The 12,892-nt window shown below is 41.2% G+C and overlaps 1 protein-coding gene across 5 annotated transcripts in view; it reads left to right on the forward strand.

The window, feature by feature from the left end:
- Positions 1 to 12,309, forward strand: part of elp1 (elongator acetyltransferase complex subunit 1) — a 106,494-nt gene extending 94,185 nt beyond the window's left edge. For all 5 annotated transcript variants that reach the window (XM_070887616.1, XM_070887624.1, XM_070887643.1 and 2 more), the window contains 3 exons: positions 5,819 to 5,973; positions 10,715 to 10,793; positions 11,914 to 12,309. In XM_070887616.1, coding sequence (XP_070743717.1) covers positions 5,819 to 5,973; positions 10,715 to 10,793; positions 11,914 to 11,978 — 299 coding nt within the window. In that variant the 3' untranslated portion in view covers positions 11,979 to 12,309. The remainder of the gene's footprint in view (positions 1 to 5,818; positions 5,974 to 10,714; positions 10,794 to 11,913) is intronic.
- The last annotated feature ends 583 nt before the right edge of the window (positions 12,310 to 12,892 follow it).

Here is a 12,892-nt window from a genome sequence, read left to right on the forward strand (position 1 = left end):
CGACAGAGCTGCTGACTTAGCTGCATTATCAGCTCTGGCATTCCCAAGTGCCACCTCATTCGACTGGCCTGTATGTGCTTGGCATTTGATAATGGCAAGTTTTAAGGGGCATTGAATGGCTCGCAGGAGATTTTCCACTTGTTCTGCATTTTTGATAGGGGTTCCTGAAGAAGTTAGGTACCCGCGAATCTTCCAAATTTGTCCATAGTCATGTGATACCCCAAAAGCATACCTGGAGTCAGTGTAGATATTAACTGTGTGTCCTTCAGCCAGAATACAGGCTCGAGTTAACGCAAACAATTCGGCTTGTTGGGCTGAAAAGGAGTCTGGAAGAGAGGCTGTTTCGACAACATTAAACTGAGTTACAATTGCATAAGCCGCTCTAGGTTGGCCCCTATCATTTCGTAAGGCTGATCCGTCAACATAATACATTAGATCAGGGTTACACATTGGTACATCTGTTAAATTGATACGTGGTTTAGTCACTAATTCGGTTACCATTTCACATGAATGGAGTTCGCCGTCGTCTTCCGTGGGGAGTAGAGTGGCTGGATTTAAGGTAGTACATCTTTTGATAAGGTTCGGATTTGATAACAGTTCGACCTCGTATTTAGTGGTTCTTGCGGAGGTTAGGTGTTGGGTAGCACATTTAGTAAGTAAAATCTCGACAGAGTGTGGGATATACAAAATGGTCTGATGATTTAGAGTTATTGTCTGAGCCTGTTGCATAGCATAATAAGCTGCTGCCAACGAAGGAAGACATCCTGGTAGTCCGCGTGTTACTGGGTCTAGTTGGGTACTGAAATATGCTACCGGTCGCTGCCTGTCCCCATGTAACTGAGTCAAAACAGATTGTGCAAAACCCGACTTGTGATGCACAAATAAGTTGAATAGCTTAGTGTAATCTGGTAATCCCAAGGCTGGTGCTGAAGTGAGGGACTGCTTAAGACTCTGGAAAGCATTCCGGGATACTTCATTCCACATCCTTTAAGCATTGTGAGAATATAGTAGATTCATTCACAGCTCATAGGTCTTGGACACACCTCCATTTGTGTGGGCTTCTGAACTGGACGAATCTGTGTGTTACACGGACTTCTCATTTATGCTTATAGTGATTCCCAGATCACAGAATGTAAAGTACTTGTTTTCTAATTTTATTAAAAGGCTTCCAAACCCAAGATTTTTCCAATACACCCAAAATGTTGATCAAGAGATCACCTGAAATATCTCAAAATCCCAATACTGTCACTCTTTATCAAAAAAAATCCTCTTACTGAGCTAGAAGCTTTTGTACCAAGAATTTTTCCACCAAGGACAATGAAAGTGTACTCCCCCAGCCTGCACCTCGAGAGACCCACAAAGGCTTTAAAAAAAAAGTCATTACAACTTTTAACCACCGGGACCATGTCTCAACAAACCTATCCTTTGTGCATTTCCTAGCTCCGTAACTTCTCATCCGAATAAATCCACACCTGCGCTTCTAACTTAAAATGTCTTAAACTTCCCACATACAGGACAACACTATGAAGGGTTAAAAAACTTCACTTTGTTTGAAAAAGTGGGTGGAGCTAAAACAAACAGGCAGCTCCACAACCTTTCCAAACAGGTTTCCAGACACAAGGAAAAAAAGACAGAAGCACTCTCATTCAAAGACAAGACATTCACGCACTCTCATTCAAAGACAAGACATTCACAAGTCTCTCTCCATTCAATAAAGCTTTTTCTTTTGCTAGCTTCATTTTTTTTTAATCCATAAGTCACTATCAGGTTCTCTTTTTTTTTTACATTTGATTTACTTCCTCTGTTAATTTTACATGGGCTTGAAGAATCGGAACCCAGGCCTTTTCTATTACTTTCCTTTTTTTTTTTACCTGGATCTCTGTTTATAAGACACTCCTCTAGACATGTTGTTCTCTCTAAATTAAATGAACCATCGGGTGGAAATGGCCTGTTTTCACCCTTAGTCCACTTTACCGTTTTTGTTTCTTTGGTCAATTGAAGACTGACCACAATTCTGGAACATGACATAGGCTGGTGTGCCTTTTGGTGGTGGTTTACTTGCTCCAGCACCTATTCTGGATGATTAAGATTTTCCACAGTTTCTGATCTCACAATCCTTTCGGCCAACTGAGTTCTCTACGCCCACTTCTCCTGGCCGTTACGTGGCCTGAAAAGGCTCTTAATTCGGGCTCAGTCTGGGTGTGTGAGATATGTTGGCACGAACCAACCGTAGTTGATCAATCAGTTACTGTTTCTTTTCTTAATCAATCCTTGTGTTTTTTTTTCGAATCACAACTTTCCCGAGTGACTCTTCCCGTTTCTCTAATGGCAATGACTCACAAAGGTATTGCACACAACAGTAATACAAGGACAACAAACAATATTCCCGTGAGTACACAAATCATAACCTCTAAACAAATTCTCAGTCTGCGTTGTACGCCACTACAGACCGAGTCCTTAACTTATCCTAATAAAAAACTGATAAAACTTAAGGTTCCGTACCCAAACTCTTTGATCGATTGCGCTTTCTTTTTTTTTTATATAGTCTTATCACATAAGAACCCCTTCCGAATTAAAAACAATAAAAATCTTATCACATAAGAACCTTCGACGATTAGCGCTTTTTTCTTTTTTTTTAAATAGTCTTATCACATAAGAACCCCTTCCGAATTAAAAACAATAAAAATCTTATCACATAAGAACCTGGAACCCTTTTCGATCGACTAGCGCTCCCTTACCTACTGAAACCTTCCCCGGGCTGTCTTGAGATTTTTTCCAGAACCTGTTCTCTTCTGCTGGCGAGCTGAGAAAGAAATGGTTATAAAAAAAATACCTTTAACTTTTAAATGCCGAGTCTTGTAGATGCAGTACCTCCGCTGTGGACAACAGATTACATCTGCGATTCAACAGTGAAGAAACCTCTTGTGAGCAAAAGGCTCACCTTGTTTGGCCACTGAAGCCTTTCACTGGAGAGGCACTATGCCCGTATCCGTTTTACTCACAGGACAGAGAGTATGCATCTCGGTGGAACCTCCAATAAGTGTCGAAATCTCGACCTCCGAAAAGAATGACTCCGACACTTACAGCTCCGGTAGAAGTTTCCTTTTTAATTTACTTGCTCGCAAGGGGTAGGTCACACTCAGTCAAGGGCTAAGTGAACACCTCCGAAATGGTTAGTTTAACAAGATATTTATACAGTAAAACCAAAGTTCTGGCCTCTCCCTGTGTACTGCTCTGTCTCACAGTCAGTGAATACAGATAAAGAGTTAATTACTATATCCTGGTCCTGACATGGTTTACAGATATTTCCTTTTGTCAGGGTAATCAGGAAGCCAAACGGCCATTACTCCATGAGTCATAGGTAATGGGCTATCACCTGTCTTGTATTGTGTCAGGATTGTTTCAATTTCCTGGTCAGTTTATCTGTTTGCATCAAATGGATGAGGTCTCGGAAAGAGATAATGGCTAGAAGATAAGGGTGGGGTGACATGGAACTCCTGTAGTGTAGACAATAGGAGAGCACCATGGGGGGTTACTTGTCTTAGCATGACTTGTCTCCTAGCTGTCTGATGGCCATCAGCCATCTAACAGCAGGTTTAGCTGTTTATGCAAGCTGACTGCTAAAATGCAGAAAGTTCTGGAAGGGCCAGGACTCCATTTTAATCAAAAGGCACACAAATACCGTATGGTATCAGCTTAGATAAAAATACTTTCCACATTTCCCACATTTTACTCCCATCTGCCAAATGTTTACCCACTCACTTAGCCTGTCTAAAACTCTTTGCAGATTTGTTGTGTCCTCCTCACAACTTGCTTTTCCACCCATCTTTGTATCATCAGCAAACTTGGTTACATTATATTCAGTCCCTTCATCCAAGTCATTAATATAGATTGTAAATAGTTGAGGCCCCAGCACCGATCCCTGTGACACCCCACTCATTATCATTTGCCAACTGGAAAATGAACCATTTATCCCAACTCTCTGTTTTCTGTTAGTTAGCCAATCCGCTATCCACACAAATATATTACCCATAACCCTGTGAGCTCTTATCTTGTGCAGTAACCTTTTATGTGGCACCTTATCGAATGCCTTCTGGAAATCCAAACACACCACATCCACTGGCTCCGCCTTATCCACTCTGCTCATTACATCCTTTAAGAACTCCACCAAATTTGTCAAACATGATTTCCCTTTCATAAAACCATGCTGACTCTGCTTGACGACATTATGCTTTTCCAAATGTCCTGCTACTGTTTCTTTAATAATGGACTCCAGCATTTTCCCAACGACCGATGTTAGGCTAACTGGTCTACAGTTTCCTGCTTTCTGTCTCTCCTTTTTTAAATAGGGATATTACATTTGCGGTTTTTCAGTCCTCTGGGACCTCTCCAGAATCCAGGGAATTTTGGTAGATTACAACCAATGCATCCACTATCTCTGCAGCTACTTCTTTTAAGACCCACTATTCCCACTTTGATCATTTTTTTCCATCTAAAAATAAGACTGTAGATTTCTCTTAGAGACAAGGTGTGCTGGCATGAAATTTTATCTCCCTGCTCTTCAATGCTTTAAGACTGATCCTTGTTGTCAAAACAATAAATGGTGAAAAAAGCAACAGTTTACACTCCAGAAAATTGAGGGCCAGTAATCTGTGAGCTTGAAGCACTTCTGATTTGTGAGATGATCACAATACATAAGAACTGCAGGAATTCACGGTCATCAGTAGCTATATGTTCAATTTCCATAGAATGCAGCTCGCATGCTGATTCTGAGGAAAAAGTCCAGTCAGCAGTGATGCATTATATTTGTATATTGAAGACCACTCCTGATAAAAGATTGAACTTGTTTTTCCATGGAACGATGTTCTTAATTAGAGATTGACAGTGAAGTGTTCGAATGAATCACTCTGGGTAGCACGTTCTCTTGCCTTTGATCAAGATGGAAATTTGAAAGACATTTGGAATGTGTTGTTCAGAATCCTTTTAAAGGGATGGGTGCAGATGTGTAGCTTTGGTTATTAGCATTGCTTTTAATGGCCCCTTTTTTTCTTTAAAAGGATAAAATTTGCTCCTTGCCTCTTCTGTTGCTGGATTTTAATTATGCTATTGTCCAATTTTCCCTTGTTTAGTGGGTACTTACAAAGGAGGAAAGCAATGTTTTTTCACGCCTTTCACAACCTCGGGACGTCCCAAAGCAATTTACACTTTTGAAGTGTTGTCACTGATGTAATGTAGGGAACCCAGTCACCAATTTGTACACCGAAAGATCCCACAAACAGCAATGTAATAATTGACCAGATATTTAGTGATGTTAGTTGAGATAAATATTGGTCAGGACGTTGGGGAGAACTCCCCTGCTCTTCTTCAAATGGTGCCATGGGATCTTTTATGTCCACCTGAAAGCAGGCGGGGCCTCAATTTAACATCTCATCTGACAGACGGCTCCTCCGACAGTGCAGCGCTTCCTCCGTACTGCACTGGGATTGTCAGCCTGGATTTTGTGCTCAAGTCTCTGCAGTGGGGCTTGAAGCCACAATCGTCTGACTTCGAGCCGAGAGTCATACCCATTGAGCTACAGCTGATACCTGCTATTCGTTATCTATGGTTCTCCTGGAGTTTTGTTCTGTACCTATTTTAAACATATATTTGTATTTAGTACTAGTTTTAGTAATGCTAACATTTTTGATGCAAAGCTCATATTCTCCTATGTTCCCCATTTTCATGCTTCTATTTTTTTAGTATGATTAATGTATTTTCAAGAATGTTACATCTGTGGACCTATTTTTTGAAGTCACTGTGTATGGTCCTCCATCTCCAGGTGAAGTGCACAGATTGTTGAAAGTTTTGGTCCTTTTTGGATTTGACATCCTGGCTTCGGAGCTGCAACAAGTTCTGGAGGGCGCCCTACAGCTCGTGGAGAAATCAATCCCTGATATCTGGCAGGCTGATCTTAAGAAGGCAGCTGTCTGTCCAGTAAGTGATGCAATAATGCTATTAATAAATAATACAAGCTGATTTATTTTCTTCCATTTGTTTGATCTTGTCTTGACCTGAAATGCCCTCTGCTATTTACCATTCTACTTAAAATAGAGTAAAATATCTTGTTCTGGACTCGACCACCAGAGGACATAGTTTCTCTCCATCAACCGTATCAAATCCTTTAATCATCTTAAACACTTAGAATCATAGAATGGTTACAGCACAGAAGGAGGCCATTTGGCCTGTCAAACCCATGCTAGTCCCCTGCCCTTTCCTAGTAGCCCTGCAAATTTGTTTCCTGCAGGTACTTATTCAATCCTCTTTTGAAAGCCATGATTGAATCTGCCTCCACCACCTTCTTAGGCAGTGAATTCCAGATCCTAACCACTCGTTGCTTAAAAAGTTTTTCTATGTCGCCTTTGGTTCTTCTGCCAATTACCTTAAATCTGTGTCCTCTGGTTCTCAATCCTTCTGCCAATGAGAACAGTTTTTCTTTATCTACTCTGTCCAGACCCCTCATGATTTTGAACACCTCTATCAAATCTCCTCTCAATCTTCTCTGCTCTAAGGAGAACACCCCAGCTTCTCAAGTCTATCCACTTAACCATTCTTGTAAATCTTTTTTGCACCCTAAAGTGTGGTGCCCAGAATTGGCCACAGTACTCCAGTTACGGTCAGACCAGTGTTTTATAAAGGTGGTTCATAATTTCCTTGCTTTTAAACTCTATGCCTCTATTTATGAAGCATATGCTTTTTTAACCACTTTCTTAGGGCTAGAATTTGCACTGTTTCACCGCCCGGTTTCTTAGCGGTATTGACCATTTTGGGCAAGAACTGGGTCGGTGAAAAATTCCTCAGCTGAGGCACGGCGGCGGTTTCGAAATACTGCTGGGGAGCAGACCGCTGGCGAGCAACATCCACAGATCGCCCTGGCACGATCTTTGGCTGAGCGGGGACCCGTAGGTAAGTATAAAAAAAATGTAAATGCCCATGAGGATCAGCAGAGCTGGGCGGTAGGTAAGTAGGTCTGCAAGAAAAAGTTACGTGATTTTTTTTTTTACTATTTATTTTCAAAATCTGCTGGGGTGATTTAATTTAAAAGTGTGTTGGGAATGTTTATTTGAATTTTTTAGTTAGGTTTTTTGAAAAATTATTTTTATTCTTTGTTGTGTTAGGCCCAACCCGCAGCCTCGGGGTAAATTTTTATAGATTTTTAAATTTATCGCCCATTTTCTTTCGGCACTGCCCAATCTAGCCAAAATTGCATTTGTTCGCCCAGATTGAGGGTGCAAGCAAGGCCCATATTTTTTGCTGGGTGGGTTTTTTTCCTGGGAAGTTTTCGCCGGCGATAATCTTCCCAGCCTTAGCATTTTTTTGAGCAGCAATCGGGCACTGGTGAGCTTTGGGGAAGTTCTAGCCCTTAACTTGCCCTGCTACCTTCAATGATTTGTGCACATATACCCCCAGGTCTCTCTGTTCATGCACCCTTTTAGAATTGTATCCTTCAGTTTATATTGCCTCTCCTCATTCTTTCTACTAAAATGTATCCCTTCACACTTTTCTGCGTTAAATTTCATCTGCCACTTGTCTGTCCATTCCACCAGCCTGTCTATGTCCTCTTCAAGTCTATTACTATCCTCCTCACTGTTCAATATACTTCCAAGTTTTGTGTCATCTGCAAATTTTGAAATTATTCCCTATACACACAAGTCCAAAACATTCATATACATCAAGAAAAGCAGTGGTCCTAATAGCGAACCCTGGGGAACACCACTGTGTACCTTCCTCTGGTCTGAAAAACAATAGTTCATCACTATTCTCTGTTTCCTGTCATTTATCCAATTTTGTATCCGTGCTGCTACTTTCCCTTTTATTCCATGGATTTCAATTTTGCTGGCAAGCCTATTATATGGCACTTTATCAAACACCTTTTGGTAGTCCATTTACTCCACATCAACCACATTGCCCTCATCAACCCTCTCTGTTACCTCTTCAAAGAACTTACTCAAGTTAGTTAAACACAATTTGCCTTTTAACAAATTCGTGCTAGCTTTCCTTAATTAATCGACACTTGTCCAAGTGACTGTTAATTTTGCCCCGGATTATCGTTTCTAAAAGCTTCCCCACTACCGAGGTAAAACTAACTCGCCTGGAGTTCCTGAGTTTATCCTTGCACCTTTTTCTGAACAAGGGTTTAACATTTGCAATTCTCCAGTTGACTGGTACCACCTCCGTATCTAAGGAGGATTGGAAGATCATGGTCAGTACCTCTGCAATTTCCACATTTTGCTGCATTCCATCCTGTCCTGGTGACTTATCTACTTTAATTACAGCGAGCCTTTCTAGTACCTCCTCTTTATCAATTTTTATCCGATGCAGTATCTCAACCACCTCCTCTTTCACTATGACTTTCGCAGCAGCATCTTCCTTGGTAAAGACAAATGCAAAGTACTCATTTAGTAACTCAGCCATGCCCTCTGCCTCCATGCAAACGTCTCCATTTTAGTCCCGAATCGACCCCACCCCCCCTCTTACTGCCCATTTACTATTTATATGCCTAAAGAAGACTTGGATTCCCTTTAATGTTAGCTGACAATCTATTCTCATCCTCTCTCTTTGCCCCTCTTATTTCCTTTTTCACTTCCCCTCTATATTCAGCTTGGTTTTCACTTGTATGTTCAAACCGACATTTGTCACCTCCCCCTTTTGCTACTTCATCTTACTCTCTATCTCTTTCGTCATCCGGGGAGCTCTGACTTTGGTTGCCCTATCTTCCCCCTCGTGGGAATGTACCTTGACTGTACCCAAACCATCTCTTTAAAGGCAGTCTATTGTTCGATTACACTTTTGCCTGCCAATCTTTGATTCCAATTGACCCGGGTCAGATCCATTCTCAACCCACTGAAATTGGTCTTCCTCCAATTAAATATTTTTGCTCTAGGTTGCTCCGTGTCCTTTTCCATCGTTAATCTAAACCTTCTGATACGATGATCACTGTATCCTAAATATTCCCCTACTGACACTTGCTCCATTTAACCAACCTCATTCCCAATTGAATTAGATCATCCCTTAATCTTTTAATTCAAGGGAAGATAGTAAAACAAGTTGCAGTTTGTGACTTTGACCCCTTATAGAAACATAGAAACATAGAAAATAGGTGCAGGAGTAGGCCATTCGGCCCTTCTAGCCTGCACCGCCATTCAATGAGTTCATGGCTGAACATTCAACTTCAGTACCCCATTCCTGCTTTCTCGCCATACCCCTTGATCCCCCTAGTAGTAAGGACCTCATCTAACTCCTTTTTGAATATATTTAGTGAATTGGCCTCAACAACTTTCTGTGGTAGAGAATTCCACAGGTTCACCACTCTCTGGGTGAAGAAGTTCCTCCGCATCTCGGTCCTAAATGGCTTACCCCTTATCCTTAGACTGTGACCTCTAGTTCTGGACTTCCCCAACATTGGGAACATTCTTCCTGCATCTAACCTGTCTAACCCCGTCAGAATTTTAAATGTTTCTATGAGGTCCCCTCTCATTCTTCTGAACTCCAGTGAATACAAGCCCAGTTGATCCAGTCTTTCTTGATATGTCAGTCCCGCCATCCCGGGAATCAGTCTGGTGAACCTTCGCTGCACTCCCTCAATAGCAAGAATGTCCTTCCTCAGGTTAGGAGACCAAAACTGTACACAATATTCCAGGTGTGGCCTCACCAATGCCCTGTACAACTGTAGCAACACCTCCCTGCCCCTGTACTCAAATCCCCTTGATATGAAGGCCAACATGCCATTTGCTTTCTTAACCGCCTGCTGCACCTGCATGCCAACCTTCAATGACTGATGTACCATGACACCCAGGTCTCTTTGCACCTCCCCTTTTCCTAATCTGTCACCATTCAGATAATAGTCTGTCTCTCTGTTTTTACCACCAAAGTGGATAACCTCACATTTATCCACATTATACTTCATCTGCCATGCATTTGCCCACTCACCTAACCTATCCAAGTCGCTCTGCAGCCTCACAGCATCCTCCTCGCAGCTCACACTGCCACCCAACTTAGTGTCATCCGCAAATTTGGAGATACTACATTTAATCCCCTCATCTAAATCATTTGCAAACATTAAGGTCCTGATCCTTTTTTCTTACATTTTGTTAATTGTAGGTAAACAATAAACCTTACTAAAATGTAAAACCTGATTGCACCAGACTTGTCAAAACTGAACATTTTTTTTGTAAGGGAGTGATTTTTTTTCATGTGTAGAGGAGGAGAAATTAAGCGCAGATATTAATAATGTGCCGAAGACTAAAATCCTCAGTATATTGAACTTTCAATCTTGATAGTGCAGGTGAGGGAATGGTGTGAGTTGATGCTGGAGAAGTCTTCCCACAGGGAGGAAAAGGAAAGAAAGATTCAGTGAGTCACCCTGAGCCAGTCTTGCACAAATACCGCAGGCTGGTCCAAGAGACCAGGATGCAGAGCAGCCATGAGCTAATTGAAAGGTGGAACAGGCTCGAGGGGCTGATTGGCCTACTCCTGTTCTTATAAAAGGGGAAAACTCTTGTCTAAAATGAAGGGAGAAGAAGAAATAATGTCTACAAGTAACTTTTTTTCTTTTATTGGATTGGGTGTACTGTTTTGTGTATTCAGTATATCTAAAGGCCGACTTAAGTTGGAACAAAATTAAGGATTGCCATACCTTTATCAAAATATGATTATTTTTTTTCTCCCTTTGTTGTAGGTTCTTGGTCCGGATTCTACTGTGAATAGCATTACCGCTTCCTTGCAACAACCAAGGAATGGAATAACAACTCAGCAAGGTCAGTGTGAGGTATACCATCCAGTGGTGTTTATACTGAAGCCTTGGATTAAAGCTCCATATCCAACTATTCAGATAAAAGTACTGTAACCTCTCTAAAGAGGCGGTGACTTTTTATTTAAAACCAGCCCTTCACTTTGCTCTGAAGAGCAATTAAAAAGAAAAAAAAACTTGCATGTATACAGCATCTTTCACAATCTGAAGATATCCCAAAGCGCTTTACAGTCAATGAAGTACTTTTGAAATGTCGTCACAGTCAGAATGTTGAAAAGGCAGCAGCCAAATCTGCGCACAGCAATGTCCCACAAACAGCAATGTGATAATGAGCAGATAATTTGTTTGTGATGTTGATTGAGGGATAAATATTGGCCAGGACACTGGGGAGAACTCCCCTGCTCTTCTTTGAATAGTGACTGTCGGACCTTTAACATCCCCCTGAGAGAGCAGACAGGGTCCTCGGTTTAACATCTCATCCAATAGTGCAGCACTCACTCAGTACTTCATTAAAGTGTCAGTCTGGATTTTGTGCTGAAGTCGAAAACTCAGTTTACATTTGGAATGCAAAAGATGCAGTTACCTATATACAACATCACAACTAGAAGTTAATAAAGAGAGTGATTTTCTGTAAGTATCGATCTAAACATCAGAGCATTTAGGAAGCTTTGTGGTTTTATTTCGACATCCATATTATTCTGTGTTTCTTGCAAGAGAATGGGGGGGGGGGGGCGGGGTTAAGTAGTGAGTGCTGACAGTGAAGGAGCTGGCTGGAGGAACTAGTGAACCTGACCACGTAAGGGGATTAAATTAATGCGCGGTGTTGAAATAATATAATCACTGAAATTCCTACGGATTGCTGTTAATGTAGCTCCATCACACCAATGCAGTACAGCAGCTCTGACCAGTTTCTCTGAGGTGTCGACATTCATTGTTCATCAAAAAAAAGCGATGGAAATCAAATAAATGTAGAGTCGCACTCGCTTACTACAGTTGGCTGAAATATATTTAAAAAGTCTAAATATCAAGTTAGGAGGCTTTTTACCTGGAATAATAGTGACACATTTATCACACTTCATTATACAGATCAATTAGTAATGTCTGATTTCTTTTATTTCTCTTTTCAGATGAAGACATTTTTGTCCCTCCTAAACTCAATAAGAATGTGAAGTGGAAGCTAAATATTCTGTGAAGCAACTCCAGTGAGCAGCATTGCCATCCCTGGGTTGTCTATTACTGCACTGTCAATGTAGAGCAGCAATCCAGAGACACGGCAAGTTCGTGGAAATGGATAGTCATTGGTGGATGCACATCAGGGAATGTGGTTTAGCCCCCCTCCCCCAGCTGCAGAATATGACTTATCACATGACGGCGTCATTTCGACAATCATGACTGACAGACTTTGTAACCAGAAGCCAGGAGGTGCTCCTGTTGGTCTGCTATAGTTTTGTTACAAAATGAAACAAGTGCAAAATGATTTGACCAATTTAACTGTAATATAAAGAACCTGTTGAAAATCTTGATTATTAAGTATCAGTTACTTCCTTGGAAAAATGCCCTTGTTTTCACATGATTCTGTTTTACAAATACTTCTGTCACAGTACAGTGTTATGATTTTTGAATGCAAAGCTAAGCTTGAGTGCTGAAAATTATTCGTGAATCAGCAGCTCCCAAGAGATGCACATTCAAAAGGGCAGCAGTAACAGAAGATAGTCACCCACAGTACAGCGTAGTGTGTCAGCATTAGATACTGACTTGAATGGGAAAAATATTCGTGATGGAAGCAGATAATATGGAGCTTCCAGTTTCCACTGCGAGGTGTGAAGCTGGATCAAGAGAGCTCGCTAATGGAAAATGCAACTACCTTATGAGTGCTTTAATTTATAATGTGTTTTAAGAATTTAGCATAAATTCGGACATGTCTATCATATTGTGTATATAGTAGATGTCTGTACGGTGTAGCAGATCTGCACGGCGCTGCTTTGGTTGCAAAGGTTTAAGTGGACAAAGTGCCTACACAGAATACATAGCCGATACCTTGTGAAGACCCATGTGACATCATTTATATCCCATTGGTGGGTTAACTGATAAATCGTAAGCAACCCA

This window comes from Pristiophorus japonicus, chromosome 1, assembly GCF_044704955.1.
Source record: "Pristiophorus japonicus isolate sPriJap1 chromosome 1, sPriJap1.hap1, whole genome shotgun sequence".
Taxonomy (NCBI): domain Eukaryota; kingdom Metazoa; phylum Chordata; class Chondrichthyes; family Pristiophoridae; genus Pristiophorus; species Pristiophorus japonicus.